We start from the raw sequence: 26,262 nt of genomic DNA, 5'->3' as shown, positions 1-26,262 counted from the left end.
GCGCACACAGCATGGGCCACGTTTTAAGAACTGCATGTGCAAAAGTGAGTGTGCAATTTCAAGTGTGATGGTGGTAACAAGGCTTACAAGTTGCATGTGTGTGTGCAGGTGAGCACACCGTTCTCCAGGTGTAAGATGTAGGGTGTGCAGACACAGAGAGAAGGAAAGATGCTCTCCGCTTGCAACAGGAGATGCTGGAAGGCAGTGTGTGCACTCACCTTCCAAGGAGGAGGACAGAGTCACGGACACTGACTGAAGCTTGTCCCAGGGATTATCCAGGGATACGTCCAAACTTCGGGACATTGCGTCAGGGTCTGCCAAAAGCGAGAATGAAATTAGACTGTAGCCCTACAGATCAGAGCACTGTAGGCCAGGCTAAAGGCCCCAGCAAGGAACAGTAACACACCCACACATGCTACAAATCCCTTCTGTCTCCTCGTGTTCCCATAGCCACAATCCCCACCGTGAGCAGGACAGCAGTTCTCTGCACGATGTCCCGCTGAGCTGAGCTTTTGTGAGGACACACTCCTGCTTGGGGGGGCTAAGCATCGCCTTGGGCGGGTGAGCTCAGCATCCACTAGATGTCAGCGCCCCTGGGGCCACTCCACTGCGATCCATCAAACCAGGGACGCGGACGCTAATTAAGTTGGCCAGAGCCACTCTGGTGAGCCGATCCCCACAGTGGCTGATTCTGGGCACATTATCGGCTGAGTAAAGCAAGGACTTATACTCAACTCAAGCTGCCGTGCAGGCGAGGGGCCCAGCTAGGTTACAGATCGCCTGCAGAAGCAATGAAGTGTGTGACTCTCCGCTATTTATGCTGTAGTAGCGCCCAACGGAACCAGTCACAGATCAGGGCCCGGCGTGCTAGACGCTGTACACACTGTACCAGACCTAGTCGACTGGGTCCGCCCCATCAGCAGGGGGACAACTCTCCTATTCATCCCACCCCTTTCTGTCTTCTTTGGTTCTAAGAGAAAAGAGGATGGACTAGCTAGCTGTAAACAGCCAAAGAGACAGCAGATGAGACACTGCTATGGGTTGCAAAGCATGGGTGACCCCATAAGAAGCTGCGCCAAGCACACATGCCCCACGAGGGGGATGCACAGAGACAATGCCTGTCAACTGGAGTGGCTGGTTAGCACCGATCTTCCTGCCCTGGCAGGCTTAAGCCACAGCCCGAGTGCTGATTTCCTGCCGCTTGGGGGTAAGAATTCCCTGGGGGGGGGGGGGGGGGGGGGGTGTTCTGTGTGTTTTTACAAAGCCACACCTCTTGTCAGTGCATGCGCAGCAAAGAACTCGCCTGGGCAAAATGAGATACCCCTGGCAACGGCTGGTGCAGAACAGCTGTCCTTAGGCCAGAGATGTTTAACATCTGACAAAGCCTCTGGCCCACTAACACAACCTTACACTGCATCGACAGAAAACTGGGCTCAAAATGCCACGGGATGGGGACCCTCAGGTCAGAGGTCCCCGGCTCCCCCCAAAAGAACCAAGAGCAAGCGCCTCCCAGCTGATGAGAGGGAGGGCTGGTCCCGTAGGGGATGGAGGGCCAGGCCAGGCTAATTGCCAGCACCCTGAACAGCACTCAGAGAATGAGACCTCGCAGCCAGACATTCGCCTGCTGCACACTTCTGCGTGGCATGAGCTGGCCCACTGCAGAGCAAACAGCAGCACCTAGCCAAGCGGTGGCAGAAGCCTGGGTGATGGGTGATGACTGCATGTGGGAGGGGAAGCTACAGCTCCTTGGCCGGCTGGGGGTGGCAAGAGGCGTCGCTGCCACTTATTTTATTCCACATGCAGCTTAAACAATTGTTTTTCAAGACAGCTGGTGCACTGACTGTTACCTCTAACATGGACAATCTGTGACTGGGGGCAAACAGCCCTGCTTTGTTAGCGGCCGACCAAAACTCCCCCCACATGCTCCATACCAGAGTTTACGTTTCAGAGAAGGACAAGGGCCTGGAAGACTAGTGGGATATTGCAATAGCCCCTCCATGGACCCCATCCTCCAGTGGAGAGAAAACTGGGATGGGCAAACCCCAAAAGAAATCCAGAATAGAGCAGACAGTTGCTGCAGGATCCAGGCCACTGGCTCAGGCTCTACTACTCACCACTGGGGCATGACACTTCACTACAGTCATCCAGGTCCCTGTCGAGGCGGCTTCTCCCAGGAACAGTGTGAGGAGCTCCTGCAGGAATAGGGGGGTTGCCGTCACCTTCTGGATGCCTCTCACTGATTCAGCTTGTTCCCTGAGAGATCCCTAAAGCCCCCCCTCAGAACCACATGTACCCATCAGGGCAGAGCTCCACTGCGGGCCCCCCTCCCGGTCTCCACTGGGGAAGATCACAGCGTTCGCAAATCCCCTGGCTAGAGGCAGCATCTCATTCTAGCTGCATCTGTGAAGGGCCAGGCCGGGGACTGGACTGTCAGTTGCCGTCCCGCGCCACGTGGATCAACATCCCCGGAGAGCGCAGCCCTGCAGGCAGGGCCTGACTGAACCATGCGGCTCAGGAGCCCTTCCCCCATTCCAGAGCCACCCCGGAGAGGCAGACCCGGTTGGTGCAGGAAGCTTGTGAGAGATGGGGGCGGAGAGAGCGTCAGGCAGAGGGTGCTTCACTGAGACCTGGGCACGCTCCTGGAGAGCCACAGCCAGCTAACCCGAAGGGACCTCTGACTGAGAGCCTGCAGCTCTCAAAATCAGGTCTGCAAAGCACTGGGGTAGAGCCCCAGCCCAGACATGGCCAGGCTTTGCAGACAGTAGGTACAGCTGTGGCACTGACCTGCCAGGCAGGCATCACGAATCGCCGCCTTCTCCTCCGGGCCAATCACTAGGAAGTTGGCTGGCACTGTAAAGACGTCTTTACTCACCTGAAATGAGAATTGTTAGCCAGCTTCTACATCACAGACAAAAGAGAGAGTCCAGGCAGCGCGGCACACTGACCCATCCCTGGGGCTCCCAGCATCAGACCAGCAGCTCTTCCCCAGCCCAGGAGAGAGAGCCCGGAAGAGCTGATTTAGCTCTTAGGTCTGAGCATCCAGCGTGAGCTCTGGGAACCCGACCCAGTGCAGCACTCTCCCAAGAAATGCCAGACGCCAGTATGCCACAGCAAGAGCCACCCTCGCTCCCTCCAACTCGAAACCCCTCCCGCACTGGTCCTTCCCTCCCAAGGTCGAAGGATTTACCTCTTTCTTCTGTGAGAAGAGCCCCACCGTCGCCCCTCAGCCCCACCTGGCCCCATGCCAAATCGTCGGACACATGGCTGGCAGCCAGCACTGACCTCTCTCTTGCGCTCCACCTCCCAGTTGGTGACAGGGAGCCTCTCCCCTATGGCTGGCACCTCACTTGGGTCCAGTAAATCCAAGCAATCCTCAACATTCTGCTTCAAAACCGTGAGCCGTCTCTGCCCTATGTCGAACATTAACTGAGACACCGACATCCCTAGAGGGGGACAGACGCGCCCACGTCAACAGGTGACTGAGACCCCCTTGAGGCCACAAGCCCAGAGCCTAGCTGTGGCACACACAGAGAGAGCCTGGAGAAGCTATTTTGTACCAACAGCTCTCAGTACTTCCTTTCTGTTCACAGCAACAACCTTGTCTTACATTCCCACAGCACCTTCCATCACACAGGATCGCCAAAGCACTTTGCAAAGGATGTTCTGCTCGAGAATTACTTAGCATGAAATGCCACCGCCACTGGGGCAGAAGGGGGCAACCCAAAGGCACTGGGGAAGGCAAGAGGAGTTTGAATGGCGTCTGCTCTGAGCCCTCAGCTGTGAGTTAGTTTTGGCTTCAGGAAGACCCAGGACTGGAACAGCCGGGGTTGCTAAGAGCCAGGATGGGGGTGTCTCAGTGCAGTTCCTGATGGACCGGCGCCCACAGCACACCACAGCCTCCTGCTGGCCCCCTTGCTGCCTGTTGCAGAGAGGCAAGGGGCTGATTCATTCGAATGCAGACGAGTCAGAGGCTGCCCAGTGGGAGCACAGTTATACCCAGTGCAGTGACTTGGCACTCCGGTGTAGGAACGAGGCAGAAGGGGGCACTGCCCATGCTCTGTGAAGGCACACAGGGTGCCCAGTGCCAGGGCTGTCGATAGGCCCCTTTCACCAGCACGGACGTCACTTCTGGGTGGGGGAGAGAGAGAGTGAATATGAATCTGGACTCTTTATTAACCAAGCGCTTAAGACCATTTTGTGCTGCTGAGAGTTCCACAGGGAGCCACCCAGGGCCAGAGGGAAGGCAGGGCAGAGCAGGCTGGCCTCAAGGAAAACACACTTCCATTGCGTACCAGTGGAGCGTGGCCAAACGTGGCAAACAAATCCTCAGGCCGAACCCCCTGTGCTTAGGGCCTCCCACTGGCCTGGCTGGGTTTACAACCCTTTGCTCCAGAGTGGTTCTCTGACTGCAACACAGATCAGGGCTCTGTATTGTCAGTGTGTTTAGTAGCTGCACTGACAGCCCCAAAGCTCTCAGTCCTGTTTATCCACTGAGAGCCCTGGCAGTGTCAGGACACACGGCTCATGCTGTTCCGCCAGTGCGCCTCAGCCCTGCCCAGAGCAGACAGCTCCAGAGCGCAGGTCAGTCTTCAAACCACATCCAACTCCTTGCTGGGACGGCCGACGAGGTAGGCAGTTAGTGCCATCGTGGCAGAGGTCTGTGTAAGGTGGACTGAGAACTGAGATCCACCAGCTCATTTCACACAGGTCAGCAACACCTACTACCCCCCGCCTCTCCCGTCACTGTTCCCACTGTACCTGAGGAGGAAACAGTCTTCAAGGTGAGGCCTCTCCTGCAATAGTCAAACAACACAGATCCCAGGGTCAGGCTCCAGACAGCTTCCCTGCCCAGAACCCAACAGAAAACCTTACAAAGGTCATGCAGTGCCCCCCAGCCCAACAAGGAAACCAGAGCCGGGGGAGTGCCCCAAGACTGAGCCCCTGTGGGAATCAGAGCCCTCCCTTGGCCTCTCTCTCTGATACCTGAGCAATTTTCACTCCGGCAGCTCACTATACAGACGCTCCCTGACTTACGCAAGCGTTCCATAAGTCGGGAACATATACCTGACAATTACGCAAAAAAGGCTTACAGAACTTTTCCCGCAAGTGCGGATTTGCATAAGTCGACCTTGCTGCAGGCAAAGCACTGCACTTCTTTGAGGAGATGGGCCTTTCCGGGAATACGCTAGCCCTGCACTTCCGTGTGCAACGCTTGCACTGAGACCCGGGGGAGCTAGCCCTACTGTTTCAGCCTCTGCAGGCGATATGCAGGGAAGCGTGCTGCTCTTCAGCAGCAACCCCAAACAGGAGGTGAGCCGTGGAAATTGTAAGGCATTGTCTCAGCAGAGCAGGAGCCGCCTTCCCCTGCACACTAAGGGAGCCATTCACAAGCAAGGCAACGGTCCCTCTACCCCTCCGAGCCATTGCTCGCTCAGGAGGAATACGTGGCCAGTAGGGGACGTTTCCTCACGCCCTGAAGCACGAGGGCTAACACCCTCACATTTCATCCCAACATGAACACGCTCAGCCATGAAAACCAGCTTTTTTGATGACTCCTGCTAAGCTCAATCACAGCCTGTGACACAGGAGTCCCGCACACTGCGTAAACATGCACCTCCTTTCGCTAGTCAGCACTACCCATGCCCTGACCTAGCACAGATCTTGGCAAGTCAGGAAAATGGTGCCATAACTGGGTCATGTACTCACTGCCATAGTTCCTTTATCTTCTGGAGGATTGAGGGCTCCTGATTACTGGAACAACAAAGAGTCTTGGTTACTGGTGCAGCAGCCTACCCCCCACGCCCAGACAAGGCGCTGCCCTCGCTGTAGTATGCAGCGCTATCTCCCCCTTCCCTCATCGCCTCCCCGAAAGAACAGATGAGCTAGAACACGTGGGAGGGTCGCAAAGACAGCCTCCAAGGGTGATGTGATTAAAGCCAGGGGGAGAACAGCAGTTTAGAGCTACAGAGAGCCTCCACGTAAAAACAGGGATCCGGGGCATATAAGGGGTTTAGAGAACCATCACACAGCGGTCTAGTGAAAGCCCCAATGACTGACTACATGCCTTCAACCCCTGCAGTGCCCAAGCAGCTGGGCCAGGGAGCGCAGAATGGCCAGCCCCGCAAGTTCAAAAACCTGAGTCAGACACCCCAAAAAGGGTTAGAACACCTGGCCTGCGAGGAAAGGTTAAAACAACTGGGCCTGTTTAGCCTGGAGAAAAGACTGAGTGGGGCCCTCATTACAGTCTTCACGATGTTAAGGAGTGTTATAAAGAGCATGATGATCAATTGCTCTCCATGCCCACTGCAGTGATGGGCTTAATCTGCAGCCAGGGAGATGTAGATTAGATATTAGAAAAATTATCCAGCTCTCAGGGTAGTTAAGTTCTGCAATATGCCCAAGGGAGGTTGTGCAGTCCCTGTCACTGGAGGTTTAAGAACAGGTTGGACAAATCTCTGTCAGGGCTGGTCTAGGTTTGCTTGGTCCTGCCTCAGTGCAGGGGGCTGGCTTAGGTGACCCCTTTGAAGTCCCTTCCAGCCCATGATTTTATAAAATTGGCCCCAAAATCATGAGTTTTAAGATTCAATTGTGATTTTTGGTCGGTCTTCTGAATTCTGCCCTCCCCCTGTACCCCACTGTGTGTGAGCGTGCCACTGTACTCCCAACTCGCCCAAATAGCGAACGAGGTGATTTTAGCCTCTTGAGCAGGAGCTCACAATAGAGAACCCAACCGAGATCAGAGCCCTGTTGGGCTACGCACTGTACAGCCACAGAGTAAGAGACTGTCCCTGCCCTGAAGAGCTAACAAGCTATGGACTGGCTCATCACATATTGCTAGTGGGGTACACAAATCGTAGTGTTCTGGAGTTCAAAGCCAGAGGGGACCATCTTCTAGTCCCATCTCCTCTCTATCATAGGCCATCAACACACCCAGCCACTTGCCTAGTAAATCCAACAACCATAATTACACCAAGGTATTACAGTCCTCAGGAGATTAAACTACTGGGGGCCACAAGCAGAGAACAGGAGGGACCCAGGTGCATCAATATCTGAGGCCCCGGCAATGGCAGGGGATTGATTAAGTGAGATATGACCAGATGATCCCCACTTCTTATGCTGCAGAGGAAGTTAAAAGAAATCCCAACACAACTCTGACTCCAAGTATTTGAGGGACTTCAAGGGGATACTGGGCATTAGGGCCGAGATCCCCAAAAGGTATTTAGGTGCCTAATTCCCATTGAAATAAACGGATGCTCGGTGCCTAAAACACTTTGAGGACCTGGCCCCAGGATTCTAAGTTTCTGTTCCCAGCCTCAGAGCAGATTGTGGTGAGAGCCCAGCCCAGCGCCACTGCTCAGGTGCTCTGCGAGGACTGGACCTGGGACCGCTGGGTGTAAAAATAAGAGGCTCACTCACTTGAGCTGAAGGACCAGATCTCTTAGCATGGAAGTAGTAGACGACTCAAACCTCTGCACCTGGTCTAGTTGCTAAAGGGTGACCCAGCCCTGTACTGTGCTAGTGTGGGTCACAGAGGCACCTCACTGGAGAAGTTCCTATGGAAGGTTGTGTGGCAAAGTGCTCAAGACTTAGCTCTGCTCTGTTAGAGACCTGGATTCTATGCCGCGCTCTGCCTAGGGATCCGTGCAAAAACGTACCGATCTGTGAAAATGGTGAATGATAGTGACTCCTTCCAAGACCATAGCAAAGGCACAAAAATATCATCCCAGGAAGAGCTAGGAGTCTGGGCATGTAGTTTAGCAAATCTTCCATCCGGCCAAAGGGCCCTGTCTGGGACAAGTCTCATATATATATTTTGCTTTCCAAAAAGCATCTGATAGGTGGAGCTTTTCACAGCATCTGCAGCCAGGCCTCAATTCCATGACCCGCCATAAATTCGCAAGAAATGGCCATGGCGTGAGCTGCATGCCGACTAAGTGAGGGACGCTGCCACAGGACCTCAGAGGGGTAAAGAGTCAGATGGGATCCCAGACCGCCAACTCTATGCAGTTCCCACACAGAGGGTGGTTTTCTGCCCATGACAGGACTGCAGGGAAAAACCCTGCTCTCCAGGGAAATCCCCAGCTATTGGCCTTCCCCATTCCCTGTCTCCTGCAGGCAGGGGGAAGAAGATAGCCAATTGGAGCTGCTGGATGTGCTGCGAACAACCTGAGGCCTCAGCACAAGCAAGAGGCCTAACCCCTTCCCCTGAAAGCAGAGGGCTGGTGCACCCCGCAGCTCTCGCCCCAGTGCAGAGAGAGTGGCACAACCCCTCTGGCTTCCTTCTCCCGGGCGGGGGGAAGAGAATCTGGCTGCTGCTAACCCCACAAGCTCCTAGAGGTGAGGGGTGGGGGTGATAAAATTAAAAGTTGGAGGGTGCGATACTGGGGTCTTTCTGGCATCATCCCCGTGCACAGTCGTGCAACACATGGGCCAGTCGATGCACCGTTTGCAATCTCTTGGCTTTGCCTTGAGGGTGCGGGATCCCCATGGGGCCCCCATCCCCAGCTGCAAACTCAGCGAGGGGGGAAGCGCGTGCGCGCCAGCAGCCGCCACACCCGCAGAGGGCCTTACCAGTTCAGCGCCTCCATCCTCTGCCTCTGCAAGGGCAACACGTTGAACTGGTTTACGGACAGGTAGAACTCGCACTCCTCCTGGAAGGGACGGACAGGCAGGGTCAGGCGCGGGGCACACAGCAAAGCCACCTGCCCCCCCCAAGGGGGCATCGGCACCCCCCACGGCACTGGAGGGTGAGGGCCCAGTGAGCAAGGGGAGGGTCTCCACCAAGCCCCTCAGCAAATGAGGGGTGCGAGAGGTGTTGGGGACGGGGAGTTGGAGGGAGCAGGAGAGGGGAACGGGGCCCTCTCCCCTCAGCGCTCTCTGGGGCTCCCCCTGGCTATGTGGGATAACAGCCTGCCCCCAGTGGGCATTAAAGGAAACCGCTGCAGGTGGGCGGGCATCCCACAGCCTAGGCCCAGCCACCTCCGGCCTGGTTGCCAGGGCGCTCTGCCTGGCTGGAGCGCCTGATGGCACAGAGACCTCTAGTGGCTGAATAACGTACTGCAAGCTCTTTCACACACCCCGTGTCTGAATAGTGTACCACAAAGACACACGCCCCAGTGACTGAATAACATACTGCAAGCTAACACACACACCAGTGTCTAAACATAGGCACATGCACACATCTAGTGTCTGAATACATGCACCACAACCAACCACACACACCCGACACTAGTGGCTGAATAATATACTGCAAGCAAACACATCCACGCACCCCCTCCCTCCCCTCGGCTCTAGCTGGGGCAGCCACAAACAGGCCTGCTGTTTTTTGGAATGTGAAAGGATTGGGCTGCTCAGGCTCAAGTCACAAACCTCTGAGCACTGCCTGTCCCGATCTGCCCCCTTCCGGCACAGCCAAGCCCTCTGCAGACAGTCTCCCTCTCCAGGGCAGGGCCTGCGCCCGGCTCAAGCCTCAGGCCGGTTTGGCAAGCCAGGCTGGAGCAAGGCGATGCACTCCCCGGCTAGCCCCTCGCCAAGGGATGGGCCCCACAGGGGAGACAGGCCAAGGAGTGCCTAGAAAGCTTTTGGGCAACAGCTGCAAAGGATTCTGGAAAAGCTATTGGGCTGCAAGCAGATGAGCAGGAGACGAGCAGTCACCTCAGCAGGAATGAGAACAGTCAGCCCCATGGAATGGGTGGTGTGACACAGGTGCCAAGGAACTGAGGGTGTAATGGGATTGGGAGCGCCTGCTTCCTCCAGCCACCATATCCTCCCTCCCCTCACAAAACCCACATTTTCTGAGGAGCAGTTCTCCAGAGCCTGGCACTACCCCTACTCTGGTTCACTGGCCCCTCGCCTCTCATCCCCTCAAGCAAGGCCTGGGTGTGAATGGGGAGCTTGGAGTCAGGCTCCTGCAACACCGGGGCGCAGACCCCTCCAGAGATCTCACCCCTCCCAGGTGCCCCACCTCTCAGGTCTGGAGTGCACAAACAATTCCTGTAAAACAGATGAAGGGCCCCCCTCAATCCCCCACATGCCACCCCCCGCCTCCCCAATCCCGTGACGTGCCCATCCCGCCCCCATCTCCCACATTCCATGTCCCACCCCTTGTCTCCCACGTACCACCCCATCCCACATGTTCCATGCCTCATCCCACCGCATCCATAATGATCTATGCTGTCTCCTCATTCCAAATGTTCTGATACTCACCTGCTCTTTCCCACATCCATCCATAATGTAACATGCTGACAGGCCGCAACTGTCTCTCCACACCCCATCAAGGCCCATTCCATATCAGACATGCTGCACTGCCATGCCCTCCACCCCCCTCACTCTTTCCAGGACTTTCTGGGATGCCACGTGGGCACAGAACATTCTACCTGAGGAAGCCCCTACTCCCATCCAGAACAGTCAGCAACTGGGGGCTGCACTCCCATCTCCATCCCATGCCCTCCAGAATATTCCATACCCAGGTGGTGCATCCAAAACACACTGGGGACACACTGTCCCTATGCCCGCCCCTGGGGCATGGGAGGGTCTAATTTGCATCCTGACATGTCAGCAAAGGCTGTTTTGCATAAGAGATGTTGAATGGACCAGTGAGGGACTCATTTGTCAGGCCTGAGGGACCCATGGCAGGCGTGGCCCACTGTTCGGCAAACAAGACCTCTGGGCAGCAAAGACCAGACCAGGAGCAGGCATGGGCCTGAAGACCTGGAGGCAGCCTGGGGAGAGGCAACGCAGGGCTGCAGTGCCCAGGCGCTGACCACACATAAGGTAGAGGGGTGGGGCGTAGGACTGGAGGCACCATGTGAGGCGAGCCTTGGCTGACAGGCGGAGCCAGAGTGACAGCAGTGTGCTGCCGAGCCAGGCCCAAGGAAGGGCCTGCTGCTGAAGGACCTCTTGAGGTCCCTTCCAACCCTGATATTCTAGGATTCTCTATGATTCTATGACAGGGAGCTGGGGAGGGTTGTATTCACTTGGGAAGGTGGGGGACCCTTCAGGAAGGAGGAACGGGGGGGGAGGGGAGAGGAGAGAGAGGTGTGGTGGAGAGGAGCTCTCTGCAGTACATCACCCATCAGTCCAGTGAGCCTCACAAGGCTGGCTGCCTGCCCAGAGCAAGACGGAAGAGGAGGCCCAGCAGGCCATGAAATATGCCTGCCCACGTGCCCAGAGAGCGGAGGCTGTTGTTGACCACACAGCTACTGGGGTCACTCAATGTGTTGCTAGAGCAGAATGAGTTTACATGTGCACCATCCGTCTCTGTTGTGAACATGGGGTGAACCAGAGGCTATGGAACTAGATGTATGGAACTGGATGTATGGAGAGGCTCATGTACCTTCCCTTGAGGATCCAGAGTCTATTCCTTTCCCAGATAGCTCAATTCCCCCCTCCTCAAAATCCCCTCCTTCCCCCAAGCATTCTCCTCCTCAATATTTTGCCATCAGGTCTGTGACACCCTGGCACCCCAGGCATTCCTTAGGAACTGGGAGATGCCTTAGCTTTGCCTTCCCACGCAGGGCATGGTTAAAGAACCTGTGTGTGTTGTGCTGCAGTTGGGTGTATCCCTACCTGCATGCATGCTGGAGGGGGCTTGAGAGTTTGTCACAGCAGTACAGTATAAAGGGAGCTCAGGCTGGTGGGTCAGGCGGGCTCAGTGGTACCCCACTCCAGGTGGCATCCTGGAGGGAACTGTCACAACGTTGTAACATTTGCTGAACACCTCAGCCACACAACAAAGTGAGCCAAAGGGTTTCCAACTGCACAAAGGGAGCTACGCACAGCTTACGTTTGATTCTGGGCCCTTGGTGAGGGCAGCTGCCTGTCCAACACAAGGCATCTCAGCAGGATCCAAGAGCATTAGAATATCCAGAGAGCAGGGCACAGGGTCACCCTCGAGTACGACCCCCATCACTTTGCTCAGCAGGTGGATCCCATGGCCGCTGAGACAGACAGAGCCTTACCGCTTTGGTCTCCTCCAGGAAGCACACCATGTACTTCTGCAAGATGATAATCCTGCCAAGGATGTTGGAGAACCCGGACTGCAGTTGAACACTAGGAAACAGAGAGCAGCAAAACAAATTTGTGAGTGACAAATGGTCTCAAACGTGCATGAGCAGTTGGGTGATGGCCTGGGAGAGGACTCTAGAACCACTGCTCCAACTCAGCGGCGCTGTTAGAAATCGGCCTGTTGGGCGACTATCAAACAAAGCGATCCCAAGTGCAGCACAGTGCTTAGAGCTGCACGGCCTGCATGCTATTCGTGACTCCACTACTGACAACAGGCATGGCACTTTTCCTATCTGTAAAATGGGGAATTATAATACGTACCCGCCTTTGATGGGGAAGCTGAGGCAGACAGATTAAGTAACTTGGCTCGAGGCCACAGCACTACTCAGTGGTGGAGCCGGGATTAAAATTTTCATGTTCCAGACCCATGTTCGGAACATGAGCCTTTGCTCCCAAGAGTTTTCCAACAGTCATTGCTGCAGAGCTCAGCTTGGTGCATGCCAGGAGAGAGCGAGACTGAGCCGTGATCCATCCGCTGCAAACATTGCGGCAGCAGCAGAGTCTGGACAAAGAACTGGCAGGCACTGGCTGATGATGCGAGGCAGAATCCTGCAATAGGATGAGCTGCTTTATATCGGCAAGGGATGAATGCTGCCTGCATGACTGAGGAGTTCAGGCTAAGCCACAGGGCAGTCTCTAGTCTGTGGTTTGCCCTAGTGCTGTTAGCTGATGTCCAGCGCACAGCTGCACTTACATAGCCAGGCAACACCCAGTGTCACAAGAGCAATCATCCTGCGTGTTTACATAAAGCTTTCCTTGCCTTGCTCTCAAACCCCTTTACCAAGGCTGGTGAGTGTTATCCCCATTTTACAGATGAGGAGATGAAGGCTCAGAGGGGAAGTGACCTGCCCCAGGACACATCAACAGAATTGGAACCAGAACTCAAATCTTGCGACTCCGATGCCTAGCGACTGGATGCTGCTGCACGCCTCAGAAGTGCCACTCACTCTGAGGAGTGTATATCGGACTAAGGCTGCTAACAGGAGGCTCAAATGTTCACTTAATTCCACATACGCTCACAGAGCTCCTCTGCTGGCTGGGGATCCAAGTGTTTCTGGCGCGAACACCCAGTTCTCTAAGCTGGGAGAAGCCCCCTGGCTTGGAAAATGATCATGAGGGACAATGTCTGTCTCTAGAAGCGAGACACTGAGAACATCAGCAGGACGTTTGCTGCCCGTGTCTTCTCTTCCACTGACAGACAGACATTTCGCTTAGAGCTAGCGGTTAAGTAGAAAGGCAACATTGCAGAAATGGCAGAAGTGTTTTCCTTCCATTGTTTTTCCCCCAAATTTTCCACACACAAAAACGGTAATTCTGCCTTTGAAAATGAAATTGGAGAATGGGGCGACTTTCAAACCTTGTGCTGAGCAAAATGAACACAGCTCCTTACACCTCAGACCAGCTTGTAGCCAGCGGAGTCCCAAGGAGGATTATAGACCAATATAATCCCTTTACCCACGTTGGGGGTGGCACATACAGCAGCCCTACACAGACTGTTTAGGACAGGAAGTGAAGGACATCAGATCCAACTGAAACTGCAGGGGGGAGTTAGAGAGGCAGAATGGAACCACCTGAAGTTACCAGGAGCACTGGTGTCCTGGCCAAACTCGGTGACTCCTGTGTAAAGCGCCACTGCACAATAAGCAGGACCTCAGCCAAAACTCAACTCACAGGCAGCACAGTTTGCAGCACAGCACCTGCAGGTGTCATGCTGGGACAGTGGATAAGTTACTTCCAGCAGCACTTGGGCTTTCCACATAGGCTCTCACCCAGCTATTGATTTAGCCCAACCCAACTTTCAATGAGAACCTGGCCGCCAGCTGCAATGCACAATTACCCCAGCAAGGGTCGACCGACAAGGTGAAACCCACCATTCTGCCATCTGCACAGCTTCCGGGGAGACGACCACCCGGATGTAGTAGGACCCATCTGAGATGTGCAGGACGGCGGCACTGCCTTGGTCTGCAGCCTTCAAGTCACTCACAACCTATCGAGAGATTGGGAAAAAAACAAACATGGGCTTGACTCTTCCATCATCCTTGAGGAGCAGAGCTAGCGTTCAACACTGCTCCCAGCAAGACAGCCAGGGCAGGGGATGCTGTAGACACTCGGGCCCCCTTTACGAGCACTCACCATGAAGTCAGTGCATTAAATTCACCCCTGAAGTCACAGGAGCTCTGCATCTGCCTATGCCCGCCTGGCAGGGAATCACACTTAGGAGGAGCAGCAGATGGAAACAGCGGGGGTCATGAGAGTGCTACTCCTCAGGCTGGGTAACAGCAGGAGCTACCCACAGGGAGGAGAGAGAATCAGGCGAGGGGCAAAGGAGGGGTGGCCCCGCCAGCCAGAGACTTAGAGAACGTTGTCAGCAGGAAGCCAGGCAGGAGGGGGCCAGGGAAGGCTGTGGGCAGGAGCCCTGCGGGAAGCAGAGTGAGAGGCATGGTGACTGCCCTGGCTCTAAGGCAGTTCCTTGCTTAGCGGTGCTTTGCCATGGTCACATGACACCAGTCCCAGGTTGGGTCAGAAAGGCCCCTCGAGAGGAAGCAGCCAGAGCTGGGAAGTATTGCACGGAGGCCTGTCCAGGGTTACAAGAGTCCAGCTCGGCCTGTTACATGAAATTGTTTATAAAAGTCAGCAACCGTTAGAGACCGCCAGACTGGGTTAGCATCACACAAAGGGCCTGAGCCCAGGGGCTGTGTGACGGTAATGACTGGTAAATGCAGGAAGAATGGAATCGGAAATTAACAGACCAAAATTGGTATGTTGGAAAATAAACCTCCCCCGTAGTCACAATAATGAGGGGATGGGCTATTGTGCACACCACTCTCTTTTGGGGTCCCTAAAAATAGGCTTTGGAGGGGCTCAGAGCACCAGGGATGGCTGGACTGGAAGGAGCACGCTTTACCCTCCTGGCTGGGACCTTGGGAGCTGCTATGACACCAATGGACCTTCATCATCCCGGTCCTGAAAGGCATTCTGAGCAGCCCCAGCCAGAGAGGGAACTGACAACATTGGGCTCCAGCTAAACCCTGAGCACCATCTGGAATGGGTTCCTGTTCTCACCCCCACCCTGAAGTGTCTTTTTCCTTCCTGTCTCTCACTCCTTTTCTATCTTCTGTCTAGAGTCTGGCTTAGACAACGCCATTTTTTGCAGCACTGCTCTGAGCCTGCGACCAGAAGGCAGCTGAAAACAATGCCCTAAACAGCCCGACATTGTTACGAGTTTACCAGGTCTCAGCATGGCTGATCAGACCACGTGTTTCTCCAGCAAAGAGGTTGCAAGTGAAAGTCAGCACCAAAGACAGAGCTGCATCTTCTATCTTTGCTGTTCTTTTCGCCCTCTTTTGTCTTGCTTTATCATAAGGAAGCAAGACTGGACTTCCACCAAAACAACTGCAGCTCATTTCAACTCATCTGTTTAATTTTCCCCCAAAAGGACATTTATCATCATCTTTAACACAATTTAAAAACTGTCAGGTGCTCTTCCCTAGAAGAAGCTTTCTACAGCGAAAGGGAAAGGGAGGAAGAGATACTGTTAAAATGAAAGCCTTACTTCATACTCTCCTTTCTAAATGCTCTCGCTGTGTTTCCTTCTTTTTTTGTATCTTTAATAAAAGGTTTAAAACAATTTACTGGCTGTTGTCCTGGGACTTAGCAGGTTTCTGTGCTCAAAACCCCAAGCCATGCCTAATGTTTAATGTCAGACAGTGACAGAGTCACGTTAACACCCTTGACTTGCTGGGCTCATTTATTCCATCGGAATTAACACAGCAGAAGGAAGACTGGTCATAGAGGAAAAGAGGGAGTGCAGAAGAGAGGCAGGGGGATGGGGGTCCCATTCGGGAGAGGAAAGGGGGCTAATTCAGGACAGATGGCAAGAGGGAGCAGATGACTGGCAGGAGTGAAGAAAAAGTTGTTTGGAATTTCTAAGGCAGGCGGCAAACTCCCCTGCGATCAGTTTGCATGAGAGCAGCTCAAGGGCGTACATAGGCAGAGGAAGGGGGTTCACTAGAGCTGGGAAGGAAACTGTTTTTCCATCCCACAAACAATTTTGAGATTACTACCGCTCAGTAATAACCACAGGGGAATTAAATTTAACATCCCTGTAGAGGGGAAAATACCGAAGAAACCCACCACAGTAGCATTTAACTTCAAAAAGGGGAACGACACACAAATGAGGAAGCTAGTTAAATCAAAATTAAAATATACAGTCACAGGAGTGAAATGCCTGCAAGCTGCATGGAGGAGCATAACAGAGGCTCAAACTAAATGAATATCACAAATAAAGAAACCAAAAAACAAAAACAGCAAGACCATCAAAAGAAATGCCATCATGGCTAAACAACAGAATAAAAGAGGTAGTTAGAGACAAAAAGACATTGCTTAAAAATTGGAAGTTAAATCCTACTAAGGAAAACAGAAAGGAGCATAAAATCTGGCAAGTCAAGTTTAAAAGTATAACTAGGTAGGCCAAAAAAAGAATTTGAAGAGCAACTAGCAAAAGAAAGAAAGAAAGAAAGAAAGACACACACACACACACACACAAAACATTTAAGTACATCAGAAGCAGAATGCTTGCCAAACAATCAGTGGGGCCACTGGACGATCAAGATGCTAAAGGAGCACTCAGGGAAAACAAGGCCATTGTGGAGAAATTAAATGAATTCTTTTCATCTGAAGAGGATGTGAGGGAGATTCCCACACCTGAGCCATTCTTTTGAGGTGACAAATCTAAGAAGCTGTCCAGAATGAGGTGTCAGTAGAGAAGATTTTGGAACAAAATGATTAAACAAAGAGTAGTAAGTGACCAGGACCAGATGGTATTCATCCAAGAGTTTCAAGGAACTCAAATATGAAATTGCAGAACTTCTAACTGTGGTATGTAATCTGTTACTTAAATCAGCCTCTGTACCTGATGACTGGAGGGTAGCTAATGCAATGCTGATTTTTAAGAAAGTTTTCAGAGGCAACCCTGGCAGTTACAAGTCGCTTAGTGTAACTTCAGTACCAGGCAAATTGGTTACAGTAAAGAACAGAATGATCAGACACAGAGACGAACAGCATATGCTGGGGAACAGTCAACATGACTTTTGTGAAGGGAAATCATGTCTTGCAAATCTGTTAGAATTCTTTGAGATATCAACACGAGGTGGACAAGGGTGATCTAGTGGATATAGTGTACTTGGACTTGCAGAAAGCCTTTGACAAGGTCCCTCCCCAAAGGCTTGTAAGCAAACTAAGCTGTCATGGGATAAGAGGGTAGGGCCTCTCATGGATCAGTAATTCGTTAAAAGATAGAAAACAAAGGGTAGAATAAATGGTCAGTAGACAGAGGTAAACAGCTGGGTCTCCGTTCAGCATAGAATCATAGAAGATTAGGATCGGAAGAGACCTCAGGAGGTCATCTAGTCCAACCCCCTGCTCAAAGCAGGACCAACATCAACTAAATCCCAGCCAGGGCTTTGTCAAGCCGGGCCTTAAAAACCTCTAAGGATGGAGATTCCACCACCTCCCTAGGGAACCCATTCCAGTGCTTCCCCTCCCCCCACCCAGTGAAATAGTGTTTCCTAATATCCAACCTAGACCTCCCCCACTGGAACTTGAGACCATTGCTCCTTGTTCTGTCATCTGCCACCACTGTGAACAGCCGAGCTCCATCCTCTTTGGAACCCCCCTTCAGGTAGCTGAAGGCGGCTATCAAATCCCGCCTCATTCTTCTCTTCTGCAGACTAAACAAGCCCAGTTCTCTCACCTCATAAGTCATGTGCCCCAGCCCACTGATCATTTTCGTTGCCCTCCACTGGACTCTCTCCAATTTGTCCACATCCTTTCTGTAGTGGGGGCCCCAAAAGTGGATGCAATATTCCAGATGTGGCCTCACCAGTGCCAAAAAGAGGGGAATAAATCACTTCCCTCGATCTGCTGGCAATGCCCCTACTTATACAGTGTTAGCCTTCTTGGCGCAACAAGGGCACACTGCTGACATATCCAGCTTCTCATCCACTGTAACCCCTAGGTCCTTTTCTGCAGAACTGCTGCCTAGCCAGTCGGTCCCTAGTTGGTAGCAGTGCATGGGATTCTTCCATCCTAAGTGCAGGACTCTGCATTTATCCTTGTTTGACCTCATCAGATTTCTTTTGGCCCAATCCTCCAATTTGTCTAGGTCACTCTGGACCCTATCCCTACCCTCCGGTATATCTACCTCTTCCCCCAGCTTAGTGTCATCTGCGAACTTGCTGAGGGTGCAATCCATCCCACCACTCAGATCATTAATAAAGATGTTGAACAAAACTGGCTCCAGGACCGACCCCTGGGGCACTCTGCTTGATACCTGCTGCCAACTAGACATCGAGCCATTGATCACTACCCAGTGAGCCCAGCTCTCTAGCCAGCTTTCTATTCACCTTATAGTCCATTCATCCAATCCATACTTCTTTAACTTGCTGGCAAGAATCCTGTGGGAGTATATATAGTCATAACAGTCATAAATGATCTGGGAAAAGGGGTAAACAGTGAGGTGCCAAAATTTGCAGATGATACAAAACTACTCTAAATAGTTAAGTCCAAAACTGATGCGAAAACTATAGAACCCAAACCACCAAAAAAGAAAATCAACCTTCTCCTGGTGGCATTTGACTCAGATGATGAAAATGAACATCCGTCCGTTCGCACTGCTTTGGTCATTATCAAGCAGAACCTATTATCAGTATGGATGCATGTCCTCTGGAATGGTGGTTGAAGCATGAAGGGACATATGAATCTTTGGCGCATCTGGCATGTAAATATCTTTTGACGCCGGCTACAACAGTGCCATGAGAACGCCTGTTCTCACTTTCAGGTGACATTGTAAACAAGAAGCGGGCACATTATCTCCAGTAAATTGTAACCAAATTTGGTTGTCTGAGCAATTGGCTGAAGTAGGACTGAATGGACTGGTAGGTTTTACATTGTTTTATTTTTCAATGCAGTTATTTTTTGAACATAATTCTACATTTGTAAATTCAACTTTCATGATAAACAGATTGCACTACAGAACTTGTATGAGGTGAATTGAAAAAATACTATTTCTTTTGTTTTTTTTACAACACAAATATTTGCAATAAAAAAATATAAAGTGAGCACTATACACTTTGTATTCTGTGTTGTAACTGAAATAAATATATTTGAAAATGTAGAAAACATGCAAAAATATTTAAATAAATGGTATTCCATGATTGTTTAATCACACAATTGATTGCGATTAATCTTTTTAATCACTTGACAGCCCTAATTAGAACTGGATAAAGTAAAGAGAAGGGCAACAAAAATTACTGGAGAGATTAAAAAGACTGGGACTGTTCCGTTTAGAAAAGAGAGGACTAAGGGCAGATATGATAGAGGTCTCTAAAATCATGACTGGTGTGGAGAAAGCAAATAGGGTAAATAACACTTCCTTTCCATATAACACAAGATCCAGCAGGCACCATATGAAATTAATACGCACCACGTTTAAAACAAACAAAGGAAGTACTTATTCACACGATGCACAGCCAAAGGAAGGCCAAAGTATAAGTGGTTTCAAAAAAGAATGAGGTAAGTTCATGGGGGATAAGTCCATCAATGGCTATTAGCAAGATGGTCAGGGATGCAATCTCATGTCCTGGGTGTCCCTAAACCTCTGACTGCCAGAACCTGGGAATGGGCGACAAGGAATGGATTATTTGATAATTGCCCTGTTCTGTTCATTTCCTCTGAAGCACCTGGCATTGGCCACTGTCGGAAGACAGGATACTAGGGTAGAAGGATATTGGTCTGACCCAATACAGCCGTTCTTATGTTGATTTAAAAAAACATTCCCATCCCAAATTGGGATAAAAAGTCAAAATCTCAAAAATATTTGCAAACTGAGCATCCAAAAATAATAATAAATCAGTTTGGGTCAATTCATAGAATCATAGAATATCAGGGTTGGAAGAGACCTCAGGAGGTATCTAGTCCAACCCCCTGCTCAAAGCAGGACCAACACCAACTAAATCATCCCAGCCAGGGCTTTGTCAAGCCTGACCTTAAAAACCTATAAGGATGGAGATTCCATCTCCCTAGGTACCATCTTCCCCCCCCCCCCTCCAGCCCCCCCCAGCTGAAGTGTTTTGTTTCAATTCTGACCTTTTTCATATTTTTACTATAAATTAACTTCACTTTTGGAATGAAAAGTGGCTTCTAACTGAAAAACTGAACTTTTTGTTTAGAAAATGTCAAAATGAAACATGAGACACAAGGTGGGTGAAGTTTTATTGGACCAATGTCTGTTGGTGAGAGACAAGCTTTTGAGTTTACACAAGCCCATCTTCAGGTCTGTGGGGCTCGAAAGCTTGTCTCTCTCGCCAATGGAAGTTGGTCCAATAAAAGATACTCCCTTGCCCATCTTGTCCCTGATACCATGGGACCAACACGGCTACAATAATCCTGCATAAAACAAAACATGGACAAATCAAACTTTTTTCTGAAATGAGAACTTTGTCAAAATTGACCCTTTCCTGCGACAAGTTTTGATTTAGATGAATTGACGTTTTCCAAAGAAAAAAAGTTTTATTGAAAAATTCCCAACCAGCCTCAGGCATCACAGCCTCCGTCTTCTCTTATGACATTAATGACACAAACTACGCTCACCCCTCACACACACTCTGGTCTTAGTGAGGCCAAGGCACTGCCTTCCTGCCCCATTCTCCACCAGCTATGCCTCTGTAGTTCGTGGGTGTGTCTCCACTGTGACTGCAGCATGTGTAGACATAGCCAAGCTAAGCTGGCTCAAGTAACAATAGCAGTGAAACCACGGCAGCACGGGAGGCCGCTCAGGGTCCCACCATGACTTCACTGCGATTCATGCTAGAGCTAGCTTTGATCTAGCTTGGGTACATCTACATGTGCTGCGATCATACTCCTGATTGCAAGATAGACATACCCTGCAAACCCCTCAGGGCAGGCACCTGTCTCTATCCAGTGTTCAAATAACAAGAGTGGGACGAGACCCAGATCTAGGAAGGGAAGGGGCAGCACCATTGCAGCAGGTGTGGGAGTGCTGTGGGAAAGGGCTGCCTTGCCCAGCTGGCTAGCAACCACCTCAGGCTGATGGAAAGAGCAGCAGCACCATGCACTTCAGGGCTCAGACATGGGAGGGGGTCATGTGGTATGTTGACCATGATGGGCAAAAAGAGATCTCAGCCCATCCCCACCCAAAAAGCCGAAAGAGAAATGCCACAGGGGCGGGAGAGAACCAGACAAAGAACTGGCAGGCACGTGGGAGAGAGAGGGAGAGAACACTGCACAACATTCAAGGGGAAGAGAGAACCAGAGCCCCAGGAGGGAGTTCAATTTTAGAGTGAGATGGTGTGTGGGGAGCTGGAAAGACCAGCCCTCTAATGTGTCTCAGTTCCGTACCCTTTCTGGGGGAGGGGCAATGAACCTGCACCATGTCCTCCTGGCTAGCCCTCGGGGAGCCCAGTGAGTGGAGCCCTGCAGAAAAGCTCAAGCCACGGTGACATCCCACAGCAGAGGTTTCCCCCGTCCAACAGGGCGCTGGGAAGAGGCAAGTGATGCACAGCAAGTCCCAGTCACTTACTTTCAGGATATGCCCAGGCACCTGAGTATTTCTGGAGTCCAACTGTTCATATTTCATCAAGAGGTTCAAAATCCAAGGCTGGAGGACGTAGACTTTAGGGACAGACAGCCACCTCCTCTCGTCGTCTAACCTGAGAGAGAAGAGGCAGGGGGGTCAGGTCTGAAGACAGGGAAGTGTGAAGTCTGCAGCTTCAGCCCAGAGTTCAGAGACACGTACAAAACAGCAGAAAGGCCAGCAGTTGCCTCCAGCTCTCACTAGCAACAGCTCAGTGACCATTAGGAAAGATGGATCAGATCCCTTCCCTGGGCAGGACCCTGCACATGGGTCTCACCAGCATTCCTTCTCTGGCTGTCCGGGCAAGCCATTTTCCTGTTGCATCTTTAATGCATACAGCTATTTGCGGTCCCTCCATGGCTGCTATTTAAATCCCACCGCAAAGGGCAAAGACAAGCACACTTCTGTGAGCTGTTTTCAGGTAAACCTGCAGCTTTGGGGCGAGTAATTCAGACCCTGGGTCTGTGTTGGAGCAGACGGGAGTGTCTGGCTCAGCAAGACAGGGTGCTGGAGTCCTGAGCTGGCAGGGAAAACTGGAGCAGAGGTAGCCTTGGCACATCAGTTGGCAGCTCTCAGGGGGGTTTCTGTGATCCAACCCATCATAGAAGGGACCTCAGGAGGTCATCTAATCCAACCCCCTGCTCAAAGCAGGACCAATCACCAGACAGATTTTTACCCCAGATCCCTAAATGACGTGCTCAAGGATTGAACACACAACCCTGGGTTTAGCAGGCCAATGCTCAAACCACTGAGCTATCCCTCAGTACTGCCCCTTTGACAGGAATTCCTGCTCAGCTGGTCCCCTCTGTGCAGGGCAGCACTAGTCTGAGACTCCCACGTGTCCCTACAGGGCTGCCCAAAGTGCTATTCAAAGCCCCTCAACCCCTCCCTGAGGGCAGAAATGCAGGATTTTCAGCCCTATGCTCCCTGGGCTCTTAGATGAGCTGGGTTTGGGAGCCTGGCGCACGAGGAGGGACGGAAAGAGACCAAATCCCAACGTTGCCTTGGCGTTGGCCTGCATAACAGATGAGGGAGTAGCTCAGGTCGGCCCAGTATTTGTCCTGCACACAAAAGACCATTTACCCTGCTCCCCATTCAGGGCCCGAGCCTACCGGGCGCTACAGGCATTCCACACTTCCTAGGATCTGGCCTCACAATCCCATGGGGTAGCCAGTTCTCCACACACAGGAGACCCAGAGCCAGCATGTCTTCGTAGGTAAACGTCGCCGGCCGAGATCGTGAGGGGAGAGCGCTACGTGAAGGAAGGCCAGCATGGCCATAAAGCAGCACGCTCAGTAGCAGAGACCTGGGCATACAGCACATACGTGGGCATTCTGCAAGCAAAGACGGAAAGTGGGAGGCTGGCCTCTCTACAAGGGCATGGGTGAGGTAGCTGCATGCCTGGCGTGGGATGTACAATCTTACCGCTGCATTCCTTCGCACTCTGGAATTCGGTCAGGGTTCTTTGCTTGGAAGATCGTAGACCTCGGAAGGTAACACACACTCAAACCGCTGACATGCCTGCAACCACGAGAGAGACAAAGCAGGTAAAGCAACGTCTGTTATGAATCAACTTGCGTTGGAGAAAAGGGCAGCTTTTGAGCTTCAGGTAGCTCTCCTTCAGGTCTCGGGAAGGTAGCCAGTGTCCAAGCTAAAAACATGGTGGGATAGCGGTCTCCTATAGCATATCTGAACCACTTATGCTTAACAAGCTGTCCCACCATGTATTTAACTTGGACACTCTGGTCACCTTCCCCAGACATGAAGAAGACTCTGAAGCTCCAAAGATTGTCCCTTCCACCAACAGAAGTTGTCCCAAGAAGAGGTATCACCTCCCCCACCTTGTCTCTTTAATATCCTGGAACCAACACGGCTACAACAACCCTGCAATTAACCATGTCACCCCCTCAGCTGGGTGTGGGAATTTCCTTTGTTTCCCTACACTCTGTTGGAGAACAGCCCAATTCCTGTAACCCGCCCTAGGAGGCCCACAAGAGGGAAGGCCTGCTCTAGTGCACCATAGGGAGCATGAGCGGGGGAGAAATGAGTTGATTAATGCAAAGATACCAAGCTGTTGGGATAACATGCAACACTGGGAACCATTTTATACATTTCCACAAACATGGTCACCTGCAGGCTGGCATTTGGGGGATAGAAAAGGAAAGGACGTAGGGATATTCCAGCCACAGATGAAGATTTCTTCAAATGCCTTGAAGAGGAAAGTGTTCTCTAAAGCAGCTCGCTGGTTCATCTCATTGCAGCGTACAGGAATTAGGCAGACTGTTTTACAGCAGTTTGTGAGCCATCTAGTGGAGCTCACGGTGTTCTTTGCTTTAGATCTGAGCTTGGCATTAAGTGTTAATTTCTGTTAGTCTCAAAGGTGCCACAGGACCCTCCGTTGCTTTTTACAGATTCAGACTAACACGGCTACCCCTCGGATACTAGAAGCCTCAAACATTAAGCCAGAGCATTAAGCTAGGTCTTGGATGTTTGTCTGTAGGTAATGAAGATGGTTATTTGGGAGCCTGCTGGGTCCAATTTCTTCATGTTTGTTGTGTTCAGAGAAAAAGACAAGACTAATCATAACAAATATTTTATATCTGTGACAATTAAACACATTTTGATACATTTAGACATTTTTCCTGTTCTTAATCAGTCTAAGAACAAGCCTGGCTGGCTATAGAGAGGCTTGGCAGAAACTGACTTTTTCCCCCCCCCACTTACAATTTTAACAGATAATATCAATGTTGATTTTTAAGCATTGTTTTAGATTTCTATCTATTTAAATTCTCCTGGTTGTGGGAAATTACTGGGGTGGGGGAGGTCAGACACTTACTTAATGACACCAGATGTTGAGATTCAGAAAGTTAAATCTATATAAACCGTTAAACCACAAATTGTCAATCTCACCTGTGAAAATACACAAAGTAAATATCCTTAAATCAACAAACCCTACCTGTTTTTACAATTCATTCACTAGTCCATTTGTGACAAGCCTAAATCACTGGATTTGGTCTCTAAGTTCTCAAAAAGCATTTTTCTTACGTTGCCTAGCTGTACATTGAATTATTGATGGCAATGTTTTTTCAGTGTGTGTGTTGAAATCGACATTTACTGCCTGGCCATAGACGGTCTCTATCATTTCGGCGAAAGGGTTACAGCTGGGTTTGCCACCAATTGGCTGGCTGCTGGTTTTGGGTGACTGTAGGTTCACTAACAAAGAAAACGAAAGAGAAAGTGGGGACAACACACCGGATCCAAGAAAACAATCCAGCGGAGAGAAGCGGGGCAGTGAGCGCGTGGACTAGGAGCCCGGACTCCTGGGTTCCGACTGGGACACCTGGGAAATGGGGGTGACGCTTTTACCCATATCCCGGCAGGCTTCAATCGCTTCCTGACTGCAAAGATCCCCCGGCCAAAGGCCCGTCCCGAAGGCTGGGTACAGGCGCGACCCCAGCAGCCCGGGCTGGGGGCGTTGCAGACGCTGCTCCCATTTGCACGCATTTACCTTTCAGTCAGGCCGGCGGGGGGAGTTTGCGGCTTTTCCGGGCCCTGCGCCTCTCGCATCCTGGCGGCGGGGGAGCGGGGCGCTCACTGGGGCCGGGAGGCTGGGTCCCCTCCGCCGCCGGCAGCAGCAGGCAGGGGGTGCGCGGCGCTGGACATGGCCGAGGGGGAGCGGGGGGCGCAGCGCAGCCGGGGGCAGGTTACAACAGCTGCAAAAACCCGCTCGCGGCCGCTGGGGAGGGGGGAGGCGCCTCTGGTGACCCGGAAGGAAACGGCGGCGGAGCCTGTCCGAGGGGGGGGCAGGCTGCGCCAGCCGTGCGGGGGGGGGGGCATTGCGGGGGGGATGGAGCCGAGTCGCGTTTACACGCGGTGCGGCGGGGTCCCGGCGCTGCGCGGCGCTAATGGCAAGAGTTGTGTGAGGCAGATGGGTGGGGAGAGCTTTGCTCGGCCACGCTCGCTGGGCGAGAGACACCGTGTCCTTGCCCAGGGCTGGCCGGGCCGGGGGCCCCGTGGGGAGAGGTCCCATCCTCCAGGGCTCAGCCCTGGGGCTGGTCTGGTCTGAAAAGCCGTAGCCCCGAGTCGCAGAGCAGCATGGAGACCCTCGTGTGCCAGCACCATCTCCCCCAACAGCTGACCGAGCACAGCGAGTTGGTTGCAGGGCTGTGTCACGCCCCTAAGGGTGTGTCTACACGGCTCCAGCACGGGGGGAGAGCTCCCAGCGCTGTAACAAACCAGCTCCGCGGGGGACGAGCTCCCAGCGCCAGCTACACTGCCCCTTACAGCGCTGACAACGAAGGACGCGCAAATAGAGGGCCGGATTTAGTCAGACATGATTTAGATAAACCATTTCTGCTGTACACTAATACTTGTAAAAAGAAGAACAGGAGTACTTGTGGCACCTTAGAGACTAACAAATTTATTAGAGCATAAGCTTTCGTGGACTACAGCCCATTTCTTCGGATGCATGGGCTGTAGTCCACGAAAGCTTATGCTACAATAAATTTGTTAGTCTCTAAGGTGCCACAAGTACTCCTGTTCTT

General features: G+C 52.0%; 1 protein-coding gene across 4 annotated transcripts in view; it reads right to left on the bottom strand.

Annotated features, from left to right (window-relative positions):
* ACD (ACD shelterin complex subunit and telomerase recruitment factor) overlaps window positions 1–25,489 on the bottom strand; it is a 29,957-nt gene extending 4,468 nt beyond the window's left edge. The window contains exons 1-12 of one of the 4 annotated variants that reach the window (XM_034788270.1): window positions 25,227–25,489; window positions 23,144–23,239; window positions 21,665–21,794; window positions 13,938–14,053; window positions 11,961–12,051; window positions 8,572–8,651; window positions 5,707–5,751; window positions 4,759–4,793; window positions 3,283–3,443; window positions 2,785–2,872; window positions 2,115–2,192; window positions 219–314 (exon numbers count right to left, since the gene is read on the bottom strand). In XM_034788270.1, coding sequence (XP_034644161.1) covers window positions 219–314; window positions 2,115–2,192; window positions 2,785–2,872; window positions 3,283–3,443; window positions 4,759–4,793; window positions 5,707–5,751; window positions 8,572–8,651; window positions 11,961–12,051; window positions 13,938–14,053; window positions 21,665–21,794; window positions 23,144–23,239; window positions 25,227–25,285 — 1,075 coding nt within the window. In that variant the 5' untranslated portion in view covers window positions 25,286–25,489. Of the gene's footprint in view, window positions 1–218; window positions 315–2,114; window positions 2,193–2,784; window positions 2,873–3,282; window positions 3,444–4,758; window positions 4,794–5,706; window positions 5,752–8,571; window positions 8,652–11,960; window positions 12,052–13,937; window positions 14,054–21,664; window positions 21,795–23,143; window positions 23,240–23,848; window positions 24,323–25,226 lie in introns of those variants that run through there. The other 3 variants (XM_034788269.1, XM_034788271.1, XM_034788273.1) reach the window with 3 other exon arrangements.
* Between the last annotated feature and the right edge of the window lie 773 nt (window positions 25,490–26,262).

This window comes from Trachemys scripta, chromosome 13 (assembly GCF_013100865.1).
Source record: "Trachemys scripta elegans isolate TJP31775 chromosome 13, CAS_Tse_1.0, whole genome shotgun sequence".
In the NCBI taxonomy this organism is placed as follows: domain Eukaryota; kingdom Metazoa; phylum Chordata; order Testudines; family Emydidae; genus Trachemys; species Trachemys scripta.
The sequence above is the reverse complement of the archived record's forward strand: the minus strand, read 5'-3'. Positions and strand labels throughout refer to the sequence as shown.